Source organism: Schistocerca americana, chromosome 4, assembly GCF_021461395.2.
Source record: "Schistocerca americana isolate TAMUIC-IGC-003095 chromosome 4, iqSchAmer2.1, whole genome shotgun sequence".
Taxonomy (NCBI): domain Eukaryota; kingdom Metazoa; phylum Arthropoda; class Insecta; order Orthoptera; family Acrididae; genus Schistocerca; species Schistocerca americana.
The window spans coordinates 244,993,555-245,020,347 of record NC_060122.1 but is presented as its reverse complement, the minus strand read 5'-3'; the positions used below and the strand labels follow the sequence as shown (position 1 = coordinate 245,020,347).

The following is a 26,793-nucleotide window of genomic DNA, read 5'->3' as shown; positions in this document are numbered from 1 at the left end:
CATGATCTTTCATTATGCGCAGTATGAATCGAATCTGAATTTCACAATTGGCGGCCTCCCCTTGTCAGTAATTTCCCCATCATTAATATCTTTGTCATCTTTTTTTCACTTTCACTTACGTCACAGTCTTAATGAAAATCACATACACCAGGCTTTTTACCTGTGTTTGTTGTCTCAATCGTTTATCTCTACACTGGAGCCAGATTCAATACTTTCATTACTATTTTTGGAAATTTGATGTTGTTATCAGGAGAAAGAAAACTGGCGTTCTACGGATCGGAGCATGGAATGTCAGATCCCTTAATCGGGCAGGTAGGTTAGAAAATTTAAAAAGGGAAATGGATGGGTTAAAGTTAGAAATAGTAGGAATTAGTGAAGTTCGGTGGCAGGAGGAGCAAGACTTTTGGACAGGTGAATACAGGGTTATAAGTACAAAATCAAATAGGGGTAATGCAGGAGTAGGTTTAATAATGAATAAAAAAAATAGGAGTACTGCAAGCTACTACAAACAGCATAGTGAACGCATTATTGTGGCCAAGATAGACACGAAGCCCACGCCTACTGCAGTAGTACAAGTTTATATGCCAACTAGCTCTGCAGATGACGAAGAAATTGATGAAATGTGTGATGAGATAAAAGAAATTATTCAGGTAGTGAAGAGAGACGAAAATTTAATAGTCATGGGTGACTGCAATTCAAGAGTAGGAAAAGGGAGAGAAGGAAACATAGTAGGTGAATATGGATTGGAGCTAAGAAATGAAAGAGGAAGCCGCCTGGTAGAATTTTGCGCAGAGCATAACTTAATCATAGCTAACACTTGGTTTAAGAATCATGAAAGAAGGTTGTATACATGGAAGAACCCTGGAGATACTAAAAGGTATCAGATAGATTGTATAATGGTAAGACAGAGATTAAGGAACCAGGTTTGAAATTGTAAGACATTTCCAGGGGCAGATGTGGACTCTGATCACAATCTATTGGTTATGAACTGTAGATTAAAACTGAAGAAACTGCAAAAATGTGGGAATTTAAGGAGATGGGACCTGGATAAACTGACTAAACCAGAGGTCATACAGAATTTCAAGGAGAGCATAAGGGAACAATGGACAGGAATGGGGGAAAGAAATACAGTAGAAGAAGAATGGGTAGCTTTGAGGGAAGAAATAGTGAAGGCAGCAGAGGATCAAATAGGAAAAAGACGAGGGTTAGTAGATACCCTTGGGTAACAGAAGAAATATTGAATTTAATTGATGAAAGGAGAAAATATAAAAATGCAGTAAATGAAGCAGGCAAAAAGTAATACAAACGTCTCAAAAATGAGATGGACAGGAAGTGCAAAATGGCTAAGCAGGGATGGCTAGAGGACAAATGCAATGATGCAGAGGCCTATCTCACTAGGGGTACGATAGATACTGCCTACAGGAAAATTAAAGAGACCTTTGGAGAAAGGAAAACCACTTGCATGAATGTCAAGATCTTTGATGGAAACCCAGTTCTAAGCAAAGAAGGGAAAGCAGAAAGGTGGAAGGAGTATGTAGAGGGTCTATATAAGGGCGATGTACTTGAGGACAATATTATGGAAATGGAAGAGGATGTAGATGAAGATGAAATGGGAGATATGATACTGTGTGAAGAGTTTGACAGAGCACTGAAAGACCTGAGTCGAAACAAGGCCCCCGGAGTAGACAACATTCCAGTAGAACTACTGACAGTCTTGGGAGAGCCAGTCCTGACAAAACTCGACCATCTGGTGAGCAAGATGTATGAGACAGGCGAAATACCCTCAGACTTCAAGAAAAATATAATAATTCCAATCCCAAAAAAGCAGGTGTTGACAGATGTGGAAATTACCTAACTATCAGTTTAATAAGTCACAGCTGAAAAATACTAACGCTAATTCTGCACAGACGAATGGAAAAACTGATAAAAGCCGACCTCGTGGATGATCAGTTTGGATTCCGTAGAAATGTTGGAACACGGAAGGCAATACTGACCCTACGACATATCTTAGAAGAAAGATTAAGGAAAGGCAAACCTACATTTCTAGCATTTGTAGACTTAGAGAGAGCTTTTGACAATGTTGATTGGAATACTCTCTTTCAAATCCTGAAGGTGGCAGGTGTAAAATACAGGGAGCGAAAGGCTATTTACAATTTGTACAGAAAGCAGATGGCAGTTATAAGAGTCGAGGAGTATGAAAGGGAAGCAGTGGTTGGGAAGGGAGTGAGACACTAGACTATTCAAGAATACTCTGCTTGAATATAATGTAAGATACCTGATAAACACTGCAACCAGGGAGACTGAAACATGCCAGTCTGCAATAGATAACATAATCACTGGTATTCATCTTTACGATCTTACATCTTCTGTTATTATAAGTGTTTTGTCAGACCACCATGCAGTAGAACTAAGTGTGCACATAAAAAAGGTTAATACGCACAGTTGCTACAGATATATTAGGATGAATACAGACCAAAATATAACTCAGTTGAATAATATGCTAAGGAATGTGGATTGGAACAGTGTTCTAACGACACTTCACAGTTATGGCAAATTCTCAAGTGAACTATTCTACATTCTTAACCAAGCCTGCCCATTAATAAAAAAGAGAATTCAGTCACATGCTGTAACCCGAAACTGGATATCAAGTTCAGTCACTGCGGCTAGAGAAAAACTAAGATGGTTTGAGTGTGCTATGTTAAATGACTTGAGCAATAAAAAATTAAAAAAAGAGTTCAAAAAATATCAGTAATACTATGTAGACCTCCTAATTTCAGAAAAACAGAAACATTTTGAAAGTGTCATTCAGAACTCAAATAATATCTCCAAAACATCATGGTCACTAGTAAATAGAGAAATAGGCAAATCTGGGAACCATACAACTGAAAATCACTTGCTGATAAATGGCACAATAGAAACTGATCAGAATAAGATAGCAGATCTATTTAACAATTACTTTTCTTCTGTTGGCTCCAGCATAAACAATCAGCTTAAAAATCATAAATACAAATTCAGAGGAACACCAGTGTCAGGAAGTATATTTTTGATGCCAACAAGTAAAGAAGAAATAATTAAAATAGTGAGTAGCTTAAAGAATTCCCATGCCGCAGGATATGATGGTCTTAGTCTGGACACTCTTAAGAAATGTATACATAAAATTGCATCACCTTTATCAACAATTATCAATTCTCATATGGAAGATGGTCTATTTCCAGATGAGTTGAAAATTGCCCGAGTTGTGACTGTTTTCAAAAAAGGAAAGAGGAATTTAGTAGAAAACTTTCAATCCATTTCTGTTCTTCCAATAGTATCCAAAATCTTTGAGAAAGTAATATACATAAGAATCTGGAACTTCCTCGTATGCATAAAAGTGATTTCTAAGGGGCAGTATGGGTTTGTCAAGGGGTCATTCACCATTACAGCAGCATCCAACTTAATCGAAAGTGTCACTCAAGCAATAGATAATAAAGAACATGTACGTGGCATTTTTGTAGACTTACAAAAAGCATTTGACTGTGTTGATACAACCATATTGCTGGACAAACTGTGGAACTATGGCATTCGAGGCACAGCCCATAATCTGATGAGGTCCTACTTGACAAATAGGAAGCAGTTTGCGTCTGTTAGCACTACAGAGGGAACATACAAATCAAACACCACTGACATAAATTTCGGTATTCCACAGGGGTCAATATTAGGACCACTACTTTTTATTATCTATGTAAATGATATTCAGTCCATAACAAACCATGCAACAGCTATCTTATATGCAGATGATACCACATTAATATGCAGCAATCCAAGCTATTCACAGCTCGACGAGGAATCCAATACTGCAGCAGGCTTAATTCTGCAGTATTTTAATGAAAACAAACTAAAATTAAACACAAATAAATCTGTCTATATTGAATTTGATCTTGGGAGGCAAAAAACTCATGAAAACCAAATCTTAATGGGTGACGAATACATTAAAAAACAATACTCGACCAAATTTCTTGGCCTGAGACTAGATGCAGAGTTAAACTGGTCTGATCATGAGAATGATATTTGCAAAAAGCTATGTACTACCATATATGTCCTAAGAAAACTGACACCTTTTTGTAACATCACCACTCTGAGGCAAATATATTTTGCACTATTTGAATCCCATCTAAGTTATGGGATAGAGGTATGGGGATCCAGCAGTAAAGGTAATATGAAAAGTGTACTTACCTTACAAAAGAAGGCACTTAGAATTATGGGAAAGAAATGTGCCAGGGAGTCCTGCAGAAATTTGTTTAAAGAATTTAAAGTACTAACTGTTCATAACCTGTATGTGCTGAAGATAATCATTATGGCAGTAAACAGTAACAAAACACTTAATAAAGAAATACACAATCACAACACTAGAGGTAGAGAGAGACCCCACATCATCTCTCATAGAACAACACTTTCTGAGAAAAGCCCTCACTATGAAGGTAATAAAACTACTGAATTGCTTCCATCATAATATCTCCAAATTGCCCATTACTAAACTAAAAATGAAATTAAAATTATGGCTCCTAAACAATCCTGTATATTCAATAGATGAGTTTCTAGATTTAGTACACTCATATGATGGAAGACTGTCTATCTAAAAATATATGTAATCTCAGATCTTAGACTGTGTCACAAACTGTAAATATTTGTCAGATATGAATACTGTGTTACAAACTGTAGATTTCTTAATCTAAGTATGGCAATAACAATTTTTTTATGTATAGTCCATATATGTAACTCTGTTCTCTCAACTAAATTTAGAAAAAGTTGTGTAGATAAAAGTGCCAGCCAATAATATGTAACCCTAGTAAGTAAGGCTCTGACTTATCCAGAAGACTGAAACAAAAAAAACCTTTTTTGTAATCAGTTGATGTTGGATCAAAATAAAATAAATAAATAAAAGACAGGGTTGTAGCCTCTCCCCATTGTTGAGACACTTAAAGTAGTAAAGGAGTTTTGCTATTTGGGGAGCAAAATAACTGATGATGGTCGAAGTAGAAAGGATATAAAATGTAGACTGGCAATGGCGAGGAAAACGTTTCTGAAGAAGAAAAATTTATTAACGTCGAGTATAGATTTAAATGTCAGGAAGTCGTTTCTGAAAGTATTTGTATGGAGTGTAGCCATGTATGGAAGTGAAACGTGGACGATAAATAGTTTGGACAAGAAGCGAATAGAAGCTTTCGAAATGTGGTGCTACAGAAGAATGCTGAAGGTTAGATGGGTAGATCACATAACTAATGAGGAGGTATTGAATAGAATTGGGGAGAAGAGGAGCTTGTGGCACAACTTGACTAGAAGAAGGGATCGGTTGGTAGGACATGTTCTGAGACATCGAGGGATCACCAATTTAGTATTGGAGGGCAGCGTGGAGGGTAAAAATCGTAGAGGGAGACCAAGAGATGAATACACTAACCAGATTCAGAGGGATGCAAGCTGCAGTAGGTACTGGGAGATGAAGAAGTTTGCACAGGATAGAGGAGCATGGAGAGCTGCATCAAACCAGCCTCATGACCGAAGACCAATACAACAACATTGTCAACAGCCGTTAAGTAATGCATAAAGTGCGCATTTGAACCATCAACTGTGTTTATTTTACACCCAAACAGCTACCGGTTTCGGTTTTAGACCAGCTGAATGGATGATGGGTTAAAATGTTTTAAGCCACCGTATTGCATTAGTCATTATATAAAATGTATAGTGCATGCCTTGAATGTAAATATATGACACAGAATTTTGCAAACATGCGAATACTATTTCGTATTCACATGTTTGCTGCTAAAGTCGCGGTTGCTACATTTTCGATTTTACGCGCTAGGAGTGCTGCTGTCGTGACACGTGGCGAGGTTGCCCGCGAACTTAATTATGTAGATCAGGCCCACGAATCACCAAAGGTTGCCCATGTCTGGTTTAAGGTGTGGCTTGAAGCTCTTCGTGTCGCCAAGCCATTACAGCCCGGGATGAAAAGATGAATCCCAACTGTCTGCGACGGGTGTTACTCATATGATAGATAGTCTTCTAGATATTTGGGTATCTTGTAAGGATAGGAAATATGCTGTTGTTGGGAGATACATTGTAACAGACATTTAACAATGGTCCGGCCCATTCAAACGCGATAAGCGTGGGAAGCCGGCAGCCATGGAGTGGCTGTTGTGGGGCATTGTTGTCGTTCACATCTGGCGATATCTGACGTTTGTTGTTCCAGTTGTCACTGCTTTGTGTTCTTCCTGAAATTATAATTGGTGATGGTAAGTTCCTATGGGACCAAATTGCGGAGGTCATCGGTCCCTAGGCTTACACCCTACAGGGCTCGTCGTCCGGAGGGGGATGCCGCGCGAACCGTGGCAAGGCGCCCCAAACAACGCGGCTATGTCGTGCAAAATATACTTTTTCTTACCTGTTTTTATCGTGGTTGAAGCAAAGACCAGAAGTAAGTGATCGATACATTTTATGAGACAAAACTCAAGATTTTTAAACAAGAAATGCTTGGACAGATGAAGCCAATGAGTTAAGTGACGACTTTGAAGAAATGGGTGAAAACGAAAAAGAAAAATTGACATGTCTTTAACTATAGCAAAAATCTATGAATCTATACATCTGACAGAAATTTTCCAAATCAGTGTCATATGACATTTATCTAACCTTGCAAACGGCAACATACGATGGTTGTATAATAGTATCATTATATCACTGAATTAAAACAAAAAAAATTATAAAATTTTAAAAAACCAACTTTACTTAAAACAAGAAAAGGAAACCAGCGCCAGTTGAACTTGAACTAATTAGTGCCTTGAAGCAAAAGCCACGTCTGTAAACGTCGATTTTCAGTGGGATGATTCCGTCCTTTGACGGTTTTGACAACGATGAAGTAGTGGAGATAAAAAAAACGCAAAAAACATCAGTAAATGCATGTGTGGCACTAGCATGTCCCATGAATACCACTCAGCATTGTGTATCATGCATTGTACTCAATACTTACGTTACCAAAACTTCACAGGAACGTTTGCACATCCCTCGCGGTCTCAGACCACTCTGAAACGTCATCAGTTTGTTCACTTAGTTTATAAATTAAATATTTAAAGATTTTTTTTTCAAGCATCGTTTTGCTTTGGAGATTTATGTCGCTTACTATACTGTATTGTAATAGATACGTCTTTGGTTCTTAAGTGAGTTTCACATACACAATAATATTGAAGTCCCCTGAAAAAGGAGTAAAAATTACAATAGAATTTTAAATGTGCCATGTCTTTCACTCATTTGGGTAGGTTAGACACACGCTCTGAAAGATTGCATTGGCATTTGGCAGAATCTTTTATTCTTTCACGCAGATCGCCAAAGTTTGCACACTGAGCCTAGAATAGTTGAAAAATTTGTCCTTTATTCTTACGTGCAGATCGTCAAAAGTTTACTTACTCATCCTAAGTTGTTGAAAAATTTCTCATCATCATCTCTCAAGTCCTCAAAAAGTATAAGGGATGCCACAAAATCGTCTCATCTCATTTTGACTAGATGAACCCACTGCATCCTATTTCTTCTTTTATTCTTCAAGCATCTCTAAAAGACCACCCATCGCAGTAATTTATTGTGATCCATTTGCTTAATTCTGTGTCAGCTTTGAAAATACATCTACAAGTGCCAATGTCTGAGGCGCTACTGCTGCTACAGCCCATCAGGTACTGTCGGCACCAGCTACCGCGCTGTTTACGCAACAGCCATGTTGTGGAAAGTGCCCACCCAGCAGCCGTGCACCCGGCGCCGTTTCACATGGCAGCCAGACAATTGTGAAAAGAGCATTTCGGGACTGAGGTGCCAGCCTGGTATTTACTTAGCGAGATGTGGGAAACAACCTAAAAACCACATCCATACTGGCCAGCACACTGACCTCGTCCTTAATCCACCGGCGCACCTCCCTGTCCTGGAAGTGGTGCTTTAACACACACTGCTAGCCGGGCAGGTAACATTTCTGTGGCATAGGTATCAAAAAAAGTTTTGTATACAATAATTGCTTCTAGCACACAACTGCTTATCATTCTACATTCATTTAAGTTTCATGCAACATTTTAACATTTAAAAAAAAATTCTAAATGTTCTGGACACAGCCATTGGTAATTGCCCTGGCCTGATAGTAGGCAGGTAGGTATTTTTGCTTTGTTTGGGATTTGATTAAAAATGGTCTGGTCCTTGTATCTCCAACTCTCGAGGGCCTCGAGATTTTGAGGCTGCTCTAGGACCTGGATCCTCCCCCCTACTCCCTACTCCCCACGATCGGACCCAGCGTTATCCCCCCCCCCCCCCTTTCCCTTCCCGTCCCGCCGGATACTCCACTCCCCCCTTTAGTCCGCCACTGATAGACTGTGACCTGTGCAAGTATCACGTGTTGTCAGATGTGAATACAATGTCGTGTTTCCTTAGCCACCATATCTGACCTCAGAAATTTCAATCGCGAATTGTTGGCGATCATTTGTAGCTATGAAAGGCATCCATTCTTATGGAATGTAAAGACTATCAAGACAAAGGAAAGAGAGAAGCTGCATAAGAAATGCTTCTCCAGAGAAACGGCGATAATATAAATGAATTCTTGCAGAACAAATTACAGAAATTATAGATCTGTATCTGTTGTCTTTGTACCTTCTTCCTGTCGCCATAAGTCGCAATGTTGCAGTTAGTCTTTCATGTGGCATTACAGCGTCTCTCATGACCGTATCCTGCTTTAGAATCAAAGGCGTAACGAATGACAGGTATACTATTTTCTTTTCTTTAACCACTCTTTACATATCGAGTTTTCTTCTTTTGATTTTTTCGTAATACAAGCAGAAAGGGCAGCAAAGCCAGCGTATCGTCGCTTGGCTTAGACGTTTTCTGGTAAACACACTGATGCTTGCACAAACATGTTTGAGCAAGATGGATACATTCTTGAGCAAGCTCCTTTGCGGAAGCATGCTTGTCAAAGTTGCAGTTAGGTGCCGGGCCAGCAGCTCCCCTACAACAAAGTGCGGCACGTGTAACCAACAGTTAGCGACAATGTTGTATGTGCTCTGTATGATGTGCAAAGTTATAGTAACCGCAGAAGGTTTTGTGCGTAGATACTAGTTTCAAGTGCCGAGTTGAAAATTAATGAATTTCCAGTGCACAACGCTGTTCTGTGAGAGAATGGCTGTTTTATTGATCATTATTGTCACAATTTCTTATAACAAATGGCAAACTTCGTACAATGTCAGTCGCAAGTACGTTATAAAATGGAAAGAAAGATAAGTTTGGATTAAAAAACCACTGGCAATGGGTTGGACGCAGTGTACTGCTATTTCTGCCACTGCAGCTTTCTACATAACGTAGCAATCCATTATAACATGAAAAATCAGATGTACAAACAAAATATTCCAAAAAATGACACATGCAATTACAGAAGCAGAAATTTCCAAAGTAAGATGATAATGTAAAGATAGAGCAGTAATTATAGCCTGTCGTTGCACTAAACATGCAGTCAAATATTTGATTGTAATTATGGTACGTAGCTCAAGGGCATGGTAGCACTCTGCAGCAAATTAAATTACATGGAACCAAATGTGCTCCATTGATTAAAAAATGGGCTAAGGCAAGGGCTAAAGTCACTTAGGGTGTCGGAAGCTCCTGCGTTGCTTGCTGGGGTTGGCAATTCGTTGTGTTGGTCGTTGCCTATCGGGTGATAACATAACGGTAGCAAATGACAATCGCTGATTCAAAAATTTCTTTCGGCGGAAGATACGAAATGATTAGACTTGTTTTCGACGTGGAGAGCGCCAGAGCATCTTTTACTGATCTGGTTATTATGGATTTTTAGGTTAGTTATTAATTTTCGTATATATTTGGTGGCTGAAAAAAATAAAGAAACGAAACTGATTGTTCTGCTAGACTGACCTGCAGCGAAGCCCGAGACCTAGCCCTTAACTACTATGGCCATTCACAGGAACATAATTACTATGGAGGGGTCTCACAGACCGCATTTTTCTATTTTATATATTAAACCAGAGTTTTGCTGGATATATATAGTTTCTTGACTTCCAGTCATTCATTACACTTCTTAGAGGTGGCTTCTGTAGAAATTTGATTTTTTTTAAACACTGCGGTATTTTAAACACTTTGACAATTAAAACAAAGCGAAATCTGGAGTATATTTTTATTTTATGAGTTACGAAAATAACAGCAAATAGTTAGCTCTCTACTCACACGTAGATTTTCATCAGAGAGATTATATTACAAATTGACAATATAACTAGGTGGAAAAATCCGACATTACTTACAATAAATTGTGTGCGAAGTCAGCTTTCAGTTTACGAATCACATTGCTGTGTAGAGCGAATATTTCAGTCCATAAGTCTATGAATGGAGAAGCTTTGCCACCATTTTACTTCTAAAATTACAAGTAAAAACTAAATACTTTTTCTCATGTGCCACTGCATCATACTTTAGTCAATTTCCACCTGCAAACACTTCACGCAGACCTTCCTGGAACACTCCAAACAAATCGGAACACCATGCTGTTGACATGGATACCTTGTTTTCCTCTTCAGACAAGGAGGGCAAAAGGTGCACGTTTTTCGATTTTCGAGTCCTTCTTTCGGTTTCTGAGGCTCATCTTGCAAGTGAAGACATCTGTCTCACATAACACACGTTGCACAAAAGGCCCAGCTTTCCCCGCCATGGAGAAACAGTAGCATGCAATAAAAACGTGGCACGCAAACACTATGGTACGTCTGTGAGACCTCTCAAGGCTAATAATTGCGAAACAAAGAGCAGCAACAGTGCAAGAATGCTGGCACGTGTAGCTTGACAGCCAATAGGAAGGTACTTGGAAGAGTCCATTTGGCTCTGCAGGGGTGTGAGAAATATCTTGACACAAAAATTAGTAGCGGTTGAGAGACGGTCGATAGTAGTTAAGGGCTAGATTAGGTTGGAATGTGTGAAGTTAGGTGTGATTTAACAAAAACAACAATGTGAATGGAAGAAAACTACATTAGGTTAACATACTGACCTGTAGAGTAGACTAGGGCTACGTTAGGCTGAAATGTACTAGCGAACTTTATTTACGAAAGATAAGTACGAACGAACATTCTGACTGGCCACCGACAACTGACTCACGATTCGTCGTATCAAGTTCCTGCCACTCATCACGCGAGTTTTTACCAACATCGGCACGCGACATAACACTAAAAAAGTGATGGAAGTGCGGACCTTTCGGAATTAGATGTGCACTTTTTTGTGGATGAGCCTCCGTCGCAAAGTTCCCACTACAAATGCTTGTGCGATTCAGTCAGATTTTTGTGTGATAGACGATAGGAAATTTTAACTGTTTTTCAAAGTATGATTCCGATTAGAGAGGGTGGAAAAATCATTTTCAGGGTGGCAACTCTTCTCAATCTTCTGGAAAACCTGGAGTTCTCAGGAAATTACATTTTATGTGGAAAAATAGGGGTAATCTGATTTTGTCTGAATGATCCGGGATGAAAAGCATAAAAGGACTTGTGTGGTGTGATGAATGCAGGTGCAGAATTTAAGTCAATTTGAACATCGTCACTGCTCTTTGGAAAGCTTTCCACTACTCGATGGCTCATGTGTGGGAATGTTCTATTTAATGTTTTGAGCTGCAGGTACATTTTAATAGTGAGGAACTACTGAATTAAAATTCAATCCGAGATGATGCCTGTAATGTGGTAATGCTTCAGGCAACTCATTTATAGCCTCTAGTAACTCATCAAAGCCAAGAGCTCCAAAAAAACTTGACCTCTAGTGTCCCTGCCTGCTACAAAACTAATCGGAATGCATTGATATATGCAGATTTTTTTTGGTTTGCTTCCTCTGTGAGTTGGTGGGCTTACATCTGAGGAGCTGCCAGGGAGACCCCTACTCCTGTTGGACAATGCTTCACATCATTCAGTTGAAACTCAGTTGAAAAATGGGCAAATAATTATGAATTTTTCCCACTCAATATCGCAAGCCTAATACAACCCATTAATCAAGGAATTATTCGTTCCTTAAAATGAACGTTATTAGAAACTTGTCTTTTAAGGACTGTTTATGTATTGCCAGGATGAAGACCATTAGAAGGACTTATGCGAGACAGCAACAATGGTGTTGTACATGGTGTTATTGAGTGTGTTGTTCAAAATCTGAGTGTTCTATAGAGTTACGTTTTGAACATTTTTCATCTTGGAGCACTTGACCTACAATGAGTATAAAATATCTACATTGTCACGGGTTGTTTGAACTCCCAATCCTTCAGTAACTCTGCTACCATCCAATGATTCAGGTAGAACAATGTAAACATGAGTAAGAAGGTAAACATGCACATTGTCAGAGTCATTGTATAGTTGTTTGCTCGTTGGACCTTGTATCTATGTACCTACCTCCATAATGTCAACTGACTTGAAAACAATCTGTCATCTTACAGGTAACTATATATTATCACTACTTAGCCTACTGATGATGCATTTGTATTATGGACAAGCACATGAGAATGTCAGTGCAACTTGTCGGTTGTAAATAGAAAGATGTCTGACAGGACTTGTTGGGGAATTTTCTGGAGTATGTCTAGCTTGAGCTACTGATGGATAATTCCTTGTAATTTGTGTGCCAGAATATGCTACGAGCATAGTGATGATACAGTACACTTCCATCATTTGGTCTTAGCATATCTCACAAGCAGAGTATATTTGGAAGTAGATGTCCAGTATTTTGCCTACACACTACCCTGGCCTCGTTCCTCCCTACATTTTCCTGTGAGACTAGGAAGATTAGAGCTTAACATCTACAACAATGTCATTAGAGACAAAACAGAAGCTCAGGTTGGGTGAGGAAGGGGAAGGATGTTGGCCATGTTATTTTAAAGGAAAAGTTCTGGTATTTGTTGTAGGGATTTAGGGAAAAAGTGAGAATCCTAAATTTTGTGTATGACATCATACACATTGGTAAGGAGAGGTCGACTACAGGGTGGTGTGGCAACTGTTGTCGTAGGAAAACTAGGCAGGAGGTTGGGTTGGGTTGTTTAGGGAGGGAGACCAGACAGCGAGGTCATTGGTCTTATCAGATTAGAGAAGGATGGAGAAGGAAGTCGGCCGTGCCCTTTCAAAGGAACCATCCTTGCATTTGCCTGGAGTGATTTAGGGAAATCACGGAAAACCTAAATCAGGATTGCCGGACGCGGGATTGAACCGTCGTCCTCCCGAATGCGAGTCCAGTGTCTAACCACTGCGCCACCTCGCTCGGTAACTAGGCAGGAGCAGAAGTGATTAGCGAACAAGTTAACACAACAAACAAAAGATTTGCTTGGCTTGTATTTCTCCAATAGCAACAATGACGATGCTCTCTGAAGTAAAGCACAAATGATGGAATCAGAGCCACAACTAGGCAGCGTATGTGTAGCATCACATAACAAAGAGGCTCCAACTGTGAGTGGAACTGTGTGGCTGCCGCAAGCTGTCCTATATTGTGGTGGCATAAGGTGCTCATAGTATGGTGCTGCGGGAGGAATGTCTCAGCAGGTGCACTCCACTGGGTCCGCCAGAACCTGTGCAACTGTGATCAGCATCTAACAGAAACTTGCAATTCCATTGCCAACTTTGACACATGTGGATTGGTATCGATACGTGATGTGTGGCACCAAATCCCTCGCGCACAAACCTACTTACTGTTGTCGTGTAGTGTAGATGAGTGAGTGATGACAGGAGGAGGGTTGATGCAGGTGGCAATGAACAGAAACAAGCCAAAACTGAGGCCCGTGCCCTGGCATAAACCTGCCTGGGAACACCAGCTGTAAAACCGGGCAGAGGGCATGCATCCACATTCTGAGGCGGAGCAGCAAATGAAGACAGAGACATCTTGACAACTGTAGAGGGATCTGAGGAGGCACATGGGACAGCCACTGGGAAGAGGGGCCCATCCCCAGACAATGCTGGCCATTGGGAGGACGATGACTGAAAGGGCATCGACTTACACTGTTTGTGGTTGATGGGACTGGTGCTCACTGTGCACGACCTGCAGGAACTGGATACAGCAAGGGCTACTACTTCTAGGCAGGCACTGAATATGAAAGCACAGAGCTCACAGCAGGATCATGCAATTCACTTTGACGGATTTGATTTTGGTGGCATTGCAGCAATCCTCTCGGTACCTGCAGGAGAAACACAGAAAACATACAAATGGTGCCTCATTCCCAGCACTTCCATCCACTGTACAATCTGTAAAAGACAAAACTGTTAGTGTGATGCTTTACCTGTCTTGGTGGAGTGGGCACGAGTGCAGCAACTAAAGCAAAGTATGGTGGTACTGTCCATGTAACAACTCCGCTGGTGATGGTACATCAAGTGGCTGAGAATGGTAGGAAGACAAGAGGAGCAACAGAGTGATCCTGTCTGTGGGATGTGTGAAGTTTGTTGATTTGTTGCTTAAATGTTTGTACACAGCATTCAGCTCTGCTGCTGCATTTTGGATGGAATGCTACACTCATGATGTGGTGCAAAACTGTTCAAACTATGAGGCAGCAAATTGAGGTCTGTTGTTAGTTTCTACCACTTCAGGCAGTTCCTTGAGGCAAAATATCAACAACAAGGATTGTGAATGAGCTGTAATAGAATGCTATGAATCATGAAGAGACTGGTCATTATCAATGTAAAGTAGAATGACGTCTTGGTGAACTGTAAGAGCATGCTGATGGACAAAATATTGGCCAATCACAGGGGCTACAAATCTGTTTGGCTTAGTATGGCTGACCATTATGGATGTAGGGCAACAGAATCTGCAGATCAGGACCCACAGCTGTGGCCTGGGCAATTTTCCACTGATTATTTGGAAAGCTATGCGAATCATCTGTGTTTTGTGCATCAGTGTAGCAACAAAAAGCAGAGGAGTCTTCAAATGTTGAACTGAGACTGACTGAGAAGGGCTAAACAAAGACTGAAGAAGTTTATGGTCAGTCAACAAGTATAATTTTCTGCCAAAAAGATATGATGAAACTGAGTGACACCATAGTCAATGGCAAGATCCTCTTTTTCAATTTGTGAATCATTAGAGTGAGCTTTGTTCTATAACTTTGAAGCAGAGGCAATCAGCCTGTCAACAGCACCAAATTTATGTGACAAAATTGCACCAGTGCTGTAAGAAGACACATCCACAGCCAAGACGCCAGGTTTGGCAGGATCAAAATTAACAAAGCATCGATCAGTAAGCAAAGCATCCCTCAACTTCGGGAAAGCAGACTGACACTCATGTGAGCAAATGAAAGGAACATTCTTCCTGCACAAGGGATGCAAGGAAGCCATGATTTGAGCAGTGTCATGAATAAACTGGGTGTAATATGTGAGCTTTCCTAACACAGACTGTAATTCCTGCACAGTGTATGGGGATGGAAGGTCACAGATAAACACAAATATCTGAGCAAACACAAACCTGTGTATCAGCTGTTCCAAGAACTGCTGAAATATGGTGGGTGCAGATGCACTGCCAAATGGCAGTCACAAAACTTTGAAGAGACCCAGATGAGTGTTAACAACAAAGACTTGTTACAACTGCTCATCCAGAGGTATTTGGAAATGTGTCACACAAATCAGTTTTAGAAACGTAACTACTGGCATTCGATTATCCATTAGTTCTTCCAGGTGCAGCAGGAGATAACTGACAATGACTGTTTGAGGATACACTGTTTTCTTAAAATCAGTGAACAGCTGGAGTCTGCTGGACAGTTTCTTTAGAATAATAAGAGGGGATGCCCATTGATGGCCAGGAATGGGTGCTTGACCCCACTATCCTGCAGTGCAGAAAGTTTCTTACCCACCTGTTGTTGAGGAGCATGAGGAACAGGATGATCTCTGAGGAAACATGGCTGTGCATTGTCCTTCATCGTGACATGGGCAACAAAATTATTCGTTTTGCATAAGCCCTCAGAAAACAAACCTTGAAATTCTACACGTAACTTAGCAACACTGTCATGAGGATCAAAGAAGAACAGAAAGTACTTTGTCCTGAATGCTTAACCCAAACAAATCAAGTGAGTTTAGATCAAAAGTATTAGCACTATCTTGGGAGAAAAGTACCGTGAATGTCACTGTCTTTGTCAAATTTCAGAAAGTTGCAGTAAGGCTACAAGTGCTTAAGATGAATGTCTTGGCTAAAGTTTGTTGTCTTCGCGTAGAACTGCAGATGAGTTGGGAGCCTTTCCTGGATGGCTATTACATTGTTGTTATGCACACCTTGGGGCTTTGAAAATACAGTACACACTATTCGTGACTTAGATTTGCATGAAGGAGTAGCAGAAGAATGAGCCTTATATTATTTCTGTAAGCACACAGACTTTACATGTTCCTTTTTGCTGCAAAAAACAAAAGTCACTTCACATGAAGGGCAAGATTGGCAACCATGTGCTCTATTACAGCAATGGCATGACTTCACACCGTGTGCCGGATGCAACACTCGTTTGCCTGAGCACGGCGGCTGTGGCTGTGACTGTGGCTGGGCAGGCCACTGTTTATGAACTGGTGGTGAGGCCTTGTCTGTCTACAGAACAAAGAGGTGCTACCACAAAATTGTCTGCTGCACTTTCACAGGAATCTTGATAGTCAAAAATCTGCAGAACTTGTTGCAAGAAAGCATCTGGGTATTTAAGAATCTGCTATCAAATTTGAGAGTCAGCTACAATGTACTTGATGGCATCACAAATCATAGCATTTGCCACAGTCACTTTTGAATCTATACTCTCTTGTAAGGTCTTGCAAATCAGTCACCCACTGACGGTACGTCTGTTCTCATTGCTTACACAATCTAAAGAATTTGTAATGGACAGCAGTCACTTTTCCCTGTCCTCACAATACTTTGTAAGTGCCTACAAGAAATACTCATGTTGTATTAGAGCAGGGTGCAACGTGGGAAAAAGTTTTGTGCAAAGCCTACAAATAGTCACTCCTGCCATGGTGCAGAAACAAGAATATTTGTCAGTACCTTATATGTGATGTGCTGTGATATACATGCTGAACTGTGCAATGTACTCTGTTCAACCTTCCTTCCCATCATCAAATTCACAAAATGGCGACACATATGCAGGCTGTGCAGCCCGTGGCACTGCCATTGGTCTGGCGTCTTGTGTGAAATAATCTGTGCTGTCATGAAGTGATTCATCACTTCAACTAGTTGCATCATTTGTTGACTCTGAAACTGACTAAATTGAGTTAGATCAATTTTATGCACCACAGCAAGTGATTGTGCCTGAGTAGCTATTATCAGTTAAGCAATGTACCAAGACAGACAGCAAAAGGCAAACATAGCACAAAGAGAAAAGAGAGGAAGAGGAGGAGTGCAAAAGCAGCAACCTTGTAACCTACAACATAAAGAGCACAAGCAAGGCAAACACTGTGGACACAAAAGAATAAGCAAGTGAAAAAAGTTAACCAAAAAGATGACAGAACAGGAAGAAAGCAATTAGATTTGATGATGGCCACATGTAGACTCTAGTACTCATCACCAGGTATGTTGTGCATGACTTCATAGACAATGGTAAGGAGAGGTGGGCTACAGAGTGATGTGACAACTGTTGTCATAGGAAAACTGGACAGGAGTAGAAATCATTAGCAAACAATTTAACACAGCAAATAAAAGATTTACTGAACTCATATTTCTCCTAGCATATGAAGACTCACTGCAAACATTGCAGCGTGATATAGAGTAGCAAAAATTGTGATGGTCTTTGAGCTAAAGCATGAACAATAGTGTTGGAGCTGTGACTGAGTGGCATCTGCATAGCGTCACATAACATAGAGGCTCTAAGTGCAAGTGGGGCCGTGTGGCTGCCACTGGCTGAGGTATATCACGGTGGCAGAGGGCGGATTCCACACAACCACTTTTGGCATCTGATGGAAACTTGCAGTTCCATTACCAACTTTGATGCCCTTGAGGTGGTATTGATATGTGATACCACACTAAATACAGGTGGGAAGATTAGAATTTAACCCAACCATCCACTCAAATTCAAGCTCAGTGTCATACCTTTAAATCATCTGGTCATGTGACTAACTCAGTGTCAGTTGAATAAAGTGTAATACAAAACAGGGTATGGCATAGCCTGATCTGAAATATACCTGCAATATAGTTTTTAGTTTTAATTCTGAACCTTTACTGTAATGTATTTTGGCATTCCAAAGCTGTGAAGGCAAAGACTTGATTTGTCATTTGATTGGAGCTGTCATTAAAGTTCTGTACCAAATTCTTAGCAGATTTGTCAAAAAACAGGAAAGGAAACATAATTCCCATTTCACTGTAAAAACTTTTTCATTTATCTGGAAATAGGGTTCTTGTTTAAAAATGTTTAAAATTTATCCCTACATGTCCACAAATCTTGAAAACTCATTCAGTAACGTCCTGTACATGGGACACAGCCAGAGGGTATAGCTAAGGAAAACATAATTAAAGCCTTGTGGATTTCAATTTATCTTCTACTCACATCTCATCATTTTATGTACATTGACATTGTCAATAAAGTATAAATTACAGTAATATTTTTTAACAATATGCTACAATTAAATGATTCAAATAGTGGAAGCACAATTCATTTGATAGTGAACAGTTCATTTTATGTGCACTTTACTACTAATTTCTATGACATGATTGTTGCTTGTGTTACTATTCATATTAAATCCAGTTACATGCACATTTATCGATACGTCACTGTTTGAGTCACTTTTTAAAAGTATCTGCACTCGACATCTTAAGACCATTTGATAATAAATTATGAAAAACAGCTCCTTAGACAGAAAGACATTTTGTTGTTGAAGTTAATCTTCTGTTAACCATATGGCTGGTATTATAGTTGTGAATTTCTGGGTTCCTGTCTGTGACCTTAATGTCCTCTTTCACTAGCATAGTGATTTCTAGCATGCACATGGCATAAACCAACATAAATTATTCTGTTTATCAACATTTTGAGGCCTGCTGGATTCAGTTCCCTGTTAATACAATGTCTATTTTTTTGTGATTACTGCTTACAGAGCTCTCTCAGGAAAGCTGAATATATTTCTCAATAAATTAGAATCTCTTTTAACATGGCTTTTTTCAAAAACTAAGGAAATAATCACGCTTTGTGATTTTAATGTAAATTTTCTTTCCTCTAATAGTGACAGGACAGATTTTGAGAATGTAATAAGCTCTTTTAATCTGAGGACAGTCGTCAACTTTCCCACAAGAATGCCAAAAAACTGCACAAATCTAATTGATAATTTTTTTGCAGATGATTACAGAATTGGTAACATTTGTATAACACTAATCTGAAATGAATCAGTGGGAAAAGGATAGATTGCAACTCACTGTATGGAAGAGACCCTGAGCTGCAGACAGGCACAATGAATAGACTGTTATACTTTTTAAGCTTTTAGCCAAAGGCCTTCTTCTGAAGCAGAAAAAACACACACACAAGCACAACTCACACCAACACACATGACAACTCTCTCTGACAAATGAGGTCAGACTGTGGACTGCAATTGCACCTCATGGGAGAATCAATCTGGCATCGGTGATGCGGGTAAGGGGAAGGGGTGCGATAGCAGGGTAGGGGCAAAGCGCTCCTAAGAAACGCTAGATGTCACATAATTTTAGGCAAAGAAAGCTGGTTAAAACCTGCAGTTGATGGTAGTGAGATCTTTGAGCAAAAGTTAAGTATATACCAAGATGATAGGGAACCAGGAAACATAGGTGGTGTATTTGCTGCAGTGGACAAGAAACTGAAGCCATATGTGAGATTGTTTGAATGAGGCTCAGTATCAAGGATGGGCAAAATATTGTAGTAGGGTCCTTCTGCAACTATCAGATTCTCCTCTTGATGTAGCCAAAAGTTTTAGAGAAAACCTCAGTTCACTTGCACATAGGTTCCCTAATGATACTGTAATCATTGGAGGACACTTTGATCATCCAGCAATGAATTGGGATAATTATAGTTTTAATAGTGGTGGGCGTGACAAGACATCCTGTGAATTGTTACAGAATGCCTTCTCTGAAAACTACCTAGAACAGATAGTTCAGAACCCCACCCATGATGTAAATATATTAGATCTAATGCCAACAAACAGACCTGACTTCATTGAGGAAGTCCATACTGAAACTGGTATCAGTGACAATGAGACAGTTATAGCAACACTGAACACCAAAACACTAAGGGCAACTAAAATGAGCAGAAAGATTTATATGTTCAACAAACTAGAGAAACAATGGTGTCATACCTCAATGAGGAACTTGAAACTTTTAGCTCAGAACTGGAACATTTAGATGAACTATGACTCAAGTGTAAAAAAAATAGTTGACCATGCACTGGATAGTTATATACCTGGTAGGACAGTTCATTGTGGGAGAGTTCATCCTTGGTATGCAGTATCTGCAAAGAAAATTCTAAAGAAACAGAGAATACTTTGTAATTGGTATAGAACAAAGAAGGGGGCTATAGATAGAGAGATACCAAATGAAACGTGTTTGTCAGTCAAAAGAGCAATGCCTGAAGCCTTCAGTGACTACTGTATCAAAATATTGTGAAATGATTTGTCGCAAAATCCAAAGAAATTCTGGTTGTATGTAAAGGCTGTTAGTGACACCAAAGTTAGTGTCGAGCCACTCATGGATGAGACTGGAACCGAAGTTGAGATTAGCTAAGCAAAAGCAGAAATGCCTAACTCTCTTTTCAAATGTTCATTTACTATGGAAAACCCAGGAGTATTGCTCTAACTTAATTCTCATACCACTGAAAACATTAGTTAAATAGATATTAGAGTCAGTGGCAAAGATTTCGAAGTGGTACAGTCACTGGCAGCTTGCTTTAAATATCCAAAAATGTAAAACTGTGCACCTCACAAAACAAAACAAAAACAAACAAAAAAACAAAAAAAAACACAACATAGTACCCTATGAAATAAAATGATCAAATTTCATCAACCAAGTTGCAAGTCTTTTCAGATGGCACCACATTAGCTGATTTGCATGTCAATGATGATGAAATGATGATGAGGACAACACAACACCCAGTTCCCGAGCAGAGAAAGTCTCCAATATAACTGGGAACCTCGCCCAGGCCTGTTGTATGGCAGTGACACACACTGACCACTCAGCCAAGGAGGCAGACGTCCTGTGAATATAATATTAGTGAGTGACAGCTGGAATCTGTAAACTCATACAAATACTTAAGTGTAACACTTAGTAGTAACATGAAGGTGGCTGATCACATAGGTTTAGTCAAGGGAAAGTAGGTAGCAGACTTTGGTCTATTGGTAGAATACCAGGGAAAGGCAGTCAGTCAAACAAAGGAGAATGCTTTTAAATCACTAGTGTGACCCATCCTAGAATAATGCTCAAGTGTGTGAGCCCTGTGCCAAATAGACTAGCAGGGATTGTTGAATGTATACAGACAAGGGCAGCATGAATGGTCACAGCTTTGTCTGACCCAAGAGAGAGTATCACTGAGGTGTTGAAAGAACTGAAATTGCATACTCTTAAGTATAGATGGAAACTATCTTGAGAAAGTCTACTAACAAACTTTCAAGAACCAGATTTAGATAATGACTCTATGAATATACCACAACCTCCTATATATCGCTCCCATAAGGATCGCGAGGATAAAATTAAATTATTTACAGTATGCACAGTGGCATTTAAACTACTATTTTTCCCATGCCCCATATTTGAATGGAATGGGTAAAAACCTGGGGTGTATTTTTCCCCCTTTTCTTGCTGTTGTTTATTTTGTAGGGTTTGTGGTGGGTCTTATACCAACACTAGCAGGAAGTTGCGTCCCTGGCTGATATAACTGGGCATATTTTGCCGACCCTAATACACCACCAGATGAAAGTAGTATTATCTTTATCCTCTCTTCTCTGAGTAGTTGTCTGATGGTCTGAATCCTTCCGTGCCACCTCCCTGTCGATCCAACAGCAGTGAAGATTCGTGGAATGCTTCCGCAAATTCTCTCTACTGTGCTACTAAATAAATAGCCACACTTCTCACAAACAGGGGTATATTTTCTCCAACATTTTCACTATTTTTTTAAACAACACAACAAGCAATTGCTATGGTATACGACTCTCTTGAGTACATTCAAAAATGTCCGTACATGCATACTTTAGGACCTGAGAGAGCAAACAAAAACGGATTAAAAAACTACTGCTCTTCAAATGTTCATTATGCCCTGGTTGGTGCATTCAGGATTCAGGCACTTGCTGCACCATGGCACAAATGACTCCTGGACGACCAGTTGTTCTAATACCATTTTTACTGGTCCTCCTCACCGGCTCCACAACTGCTCCACATTCACTGCATAGAAGAAAGGAAAACACACAGTTTCCCTTTCCCACTGCATTTTATTTTCAACTTACTCACGAGCATCTCTTGTTGATGGCTTCCCAATGTGGTATTGGGATGTTTACAAATATCCTGAAACACTACGAACCCTTATAACCAATACAAGAGGCTGTACCCTCTGGCATGTGCTTCACAACGGTTCACAGAGAGTGGATGTAGATATAGAGTGGGGGAAGGTGTAGTATGGCATGTGGGAGCATGCAGGGACATAATAGGAACAGGGTAGTGCTGTGCTAGGTGCAGTCAGGAGTTTCTTTCTTTTTCTTTTTTTTGGGGGGGGGGGGGGGGGGGGGGGCTAATGGAAACAGAGATAAGCAGAGAAGGATAAAACACAAGTGAGTGGATTTCTGTAAGTCCGTCTTTATATTGGATTGTTGTGGGACCTTGGCTGTTCAGTATAAAATGTCAAATCAAAATACCTTCAGCCATATAAATTTCCAGTTTTATTTTATTTTTGCTGCCAGTTTCAACATTAAACTCCATCTTCAGCCCCCTTGACTGGCATATAGGATGAATCCCACCTCTTGTACAATCAAAATAGGAACCAGTATACAGTCTTTGGTGTCTGTAGACTTTGAACAAAGCAATCCCTTCAATCATCAGCTGCAGACACATGTGATCTTAAGTCGTTTCAGCTGCTCTCCTGTGTTACAAAAATTATTTTGGTTCTCACAGGCAAACATTTGTCATAATGTTTAACAATTTATGCTTTCCTCAGCTAAAGACAGATACAGATAGTGTGTTTGAGTTGTGGGGAGAGGCTGGGTGGGGAGGGGGAGAAGGACAGTGCACATGCACAAAAGGGAGAAAAATAGGAAAGAGAGAGAAAGTATATGCATCTTAGTTCCAGTAAATGATGTAGCCTGTGGAACTTTGTGGCAGATTGTAACTGTGTGCCGGATTGAGCCTTGAACTCAGGACCTTTACCTAGCAAGTGCTCTACTGACTGAGCAACTAAAGCATGACTCATGACCCAGTCCTCACAGCTTTATTTCCGTCAGCTTCTCATCTCCTACTTGTGAGGACTGGGGAATGAGACATTCTTGAATAGCTCAGTCAATAGAGTACTTGCACATGATAGGCAATGATCCCAAGTTCAAACCTCAGTCCGGCATAACTGTTTAACCAAGAGGAAGTTTCTTCCAGAATGAGATTTTCACTCTGCAGCGGAGTGTGCGCTGCAGGTCCTGAGTTCGAGTCTCTGTCTGGCAAACAGTTTTAATCTGCCAGGAAGTTTCATATAAGGAAGTTTCTTATCAGTGCACACTCTGCTGTGGAATGAAAGTCTCATCTGATGTATTCTATGATTTGTAAAGATTTTTGTTTTTGTTTCAATAAGAAATTTAAAAAATCAAACTTTTCTGTCTACTGCTTGTACCCTATCACAGATAGTACTTAAGAATTTCAAAATCCTTATTTTAAATCTGTACTTTTTTCCCAACAGGAACTGTTGTCTCTGGATTTGGGAACTGCTGTGAAGTCTCAGGAAAAATTATTGGCCCTTTGCAGAGCTGTAATTCAATACTCTGTTAAAACTAATCACAGACATTTTTATAACCAGCTGTATGGTGGCACAGATACTTATGGACTGGCAGGTGCCTGGATAACTGAATCACTAAATACTAATCAGTGAGTGCTGTACTTGTATCTAAAAGACAGAGTTGATGTTTTATGTACACAAACTCACACAATTTGCTGTTGTATGTGTGAATTCCACTTGAAGTAACATGTCACTTTGGTTTTTCTTGATGTGAGGACATTTTTTTCTACTGCTGAAGCTGTAAACACAAAGCTTAAAACAATATTGGAATAAAGGCAGAACAAGGTAATATTTATAAAAATTAAAATTCTTACAGTTGATCAAAGCTAATTGGTATAAATGCATTGGGTGTGTTCATATTTTAATGTAGTAAAAGCTTGTTAAGGTACAGTTCAAAAGTCATTAGGAAAAGTTCATATTATATGGGGAAAATGTCTATATTAGGACGCAATTTTTGGCATCATAGTAGCAACTTCCATAATAAGTAACATTAATATTTAATTACAGAAGATATTCCAGGCTTTACAAAAACAGGCAAATGCTACATAATGACCAAAATTTAATTAATGAACTCAAAGAGTGCAAATTAATTTTGGAGCTTAGAAATTAGGTAACGTGTGAAGTGTCTGTTACTTCAGTCTCCACTGGTGTTAAAAGTAAGTGATTAAGTTTATAATTCATAACATCAGCAAGGTCAATATTTCCTGGAAAAATGTAATCCATGAATCACATTGATATAATTCAAAACTTGACTTTTTGAAAGAATAGTTTTTACTCAGATTCCTACTCTGCTTTATCTCCAATACATATGCTGTAACTTCATCTATGTCCAGCACCTCAAGTTATCATAATATTATCGTTAACTGAAACAAAATCTTGAAAACACACAGATTCCTACTCTGCTTTATCTCCAATACATATGCTGTAACATCATCTATGTCCAGCACCTCAAGTTATCATAATATTATCGTTAACTGAAACAATATCTTGAAAACACACATTAGAGTGTTTTTTACATGCTACCAGTGAGTCCCAGCCATCATAGTCATTTATAAGATCTGACATCATCAAGTGAGGGAGACACAGTGATCTGTATTATTTATTATAAATTTTAATGGTATTGATTGCAATACAGTGTAGTTACAACCAGATGATAACAGGTTTCTGTTGACTAACAACCATCCTCAGATCATGCTTGCACAATAAACATTACCTAAGCAACAGCACTGTTCAAGAGAGTGATACTCTCATCTAAAAACTGTGGACTTCCAAAAATGGTTTCTTGTGACTTGATGTTTGGTAGTGTTGTGGTTGGCAAGAGAGCCTACACCATTTTACTAAAGGAGGCCGAAATGCACGCGCTTTAGCTCATGCAGGTTGGCGTGAGGTCTGGAAAGTGACAAGGAAATTAGAATTTAGAAAAAAACAGATGTAGCTGGTGGAATACTTAACTTTAATCCATTAATGACGAAGGTCGCTCTTGACGGTACATGATTCGCAATATCAATAGTAACTGGATATGGCGCCTTGCTAGTCGTAGCAAATGGCATAGCTGAAGGCTATGCTAAACTGTCGTCTTGGTAAATGAGAGCGTATTTTGTCAGTGAACCATCGCTAGCAAAGTTGGTTGTAGAACTGGGGCGAGTGCTAGGAAGTCTCTCTAGACCTGCCAGCACACCTCACCAGAGGCCCCCAAAACCAGATACATAGCGCGTCCGAGGCAGCGTAGAATGCACCCTGCGAGCCAACACCGTGAACCTCGGTAGTGGCGGTAGTAGACAACGTCGCCTGGGGCAAAAGCAGGTGTTTGCCGCTGCACAGGAACCTGATGCGGTGGATCTGCCAAAGCCATCAAGGTTCGATGATGACGACCGTGGAGCAACTCAGCTGGCGAGCGACCATCTCGGGGCTGAGAGCGATAAGAGGACAAAAAGAACAATAACGCGTCCTCCCGAGAATGCGACTCTTTCAACTTCAACATCTGTGACTTGCAAGTCCTGACCAATCGTTCAGCGGCACCATTTGACTGTGGCAAAAACAGTGCGGACGTCAGATGTTGAATACCATTGGCCTTGCAGAATGACTGAAATTCTGCGGACATGAATTGTGGGCTATTGTCAGAAACAATAGTCTGTGGAAGACCTTCAATGCAAAAGATAGCAGATAACGCTTGGATGGTGGCAGATGATGTCGTGGAAGACATCCGGACAACAAAGGGAAAATTACTGAATGAATCTACCACAACCAACCATCGAGCATTCCAGAATGGACCAGCAAAATCGATGTGCAAGTGTTGCTAAGGGGAAATGGCTTTTGGCCATGCAAAGAATTTCTGCGGTGGTGCTGATTGTTGTTCGGCACACACCATGCAAGAAGAGCACATATTCGTAATCGCGGCATCGATTCCGAACCAAGTACAGTGCTGACGAGCAAGTTGTTTCATTCTCAGTATACCCCAATGTCCTTGGTGGAGAAGCTGTAAGACAGAGGACTGTAATGAACGTGGGACCACGACCCTGGACTGATCATTATCAGAACGCAACAGCAAAACACCACGCCGAACAAAAAGTCTCTCCTTGTGAGCAAAAAATCAGCGAACCAACGGGTCCCCGATCCATGACTTTGACAAGGGCCATTGCGTAGAAACAAAACACAGAACGGTAGCAAGGACAGCCGGCCGAAGTGGCCGTGCGGTTAAAGGCGCTGCAGTCTGGAACCGCAAGACCGCTACGGTCGCAGGTTCGAATCCTGCCTCGGGCGTGGATGTTTGTGATGTCCTTCGGTTAGTTAGGTTTAACTAGTTCTAAGTTCTAGGGGACTAATTACCTCAGCAGTTGAGTCCCATAGTGCTCAGAGCCATTTGAACCATTTTTTTGGTAGCAAGGACA

The 26,793-nt window shown here is 40.1% G+C and overlaps 1 protein-coding gene across 1 annotated transcript in view; it reads left to right on the top strand.

Annotated features, from left to right (window-relative positions):
• The window catches only part of LOC124612974 (acidic amino acid decarboxylase GADL1), a 149,937-nt gene that overhangs the window by 31,493 nt on the left and 91,651 nt on the right, over positions 1-26,793 (top strand). The window contains exon 2 of the mRNA XM_047141503.1: positions 23,810-23,994. Coding sequence (XP_046997459.1) covers positions 23,810-23,994 — 185 coding nt within the window. The remainder of the gene's footprint in view (positions 1-23,809; positions 23,995-26,793) is intronic.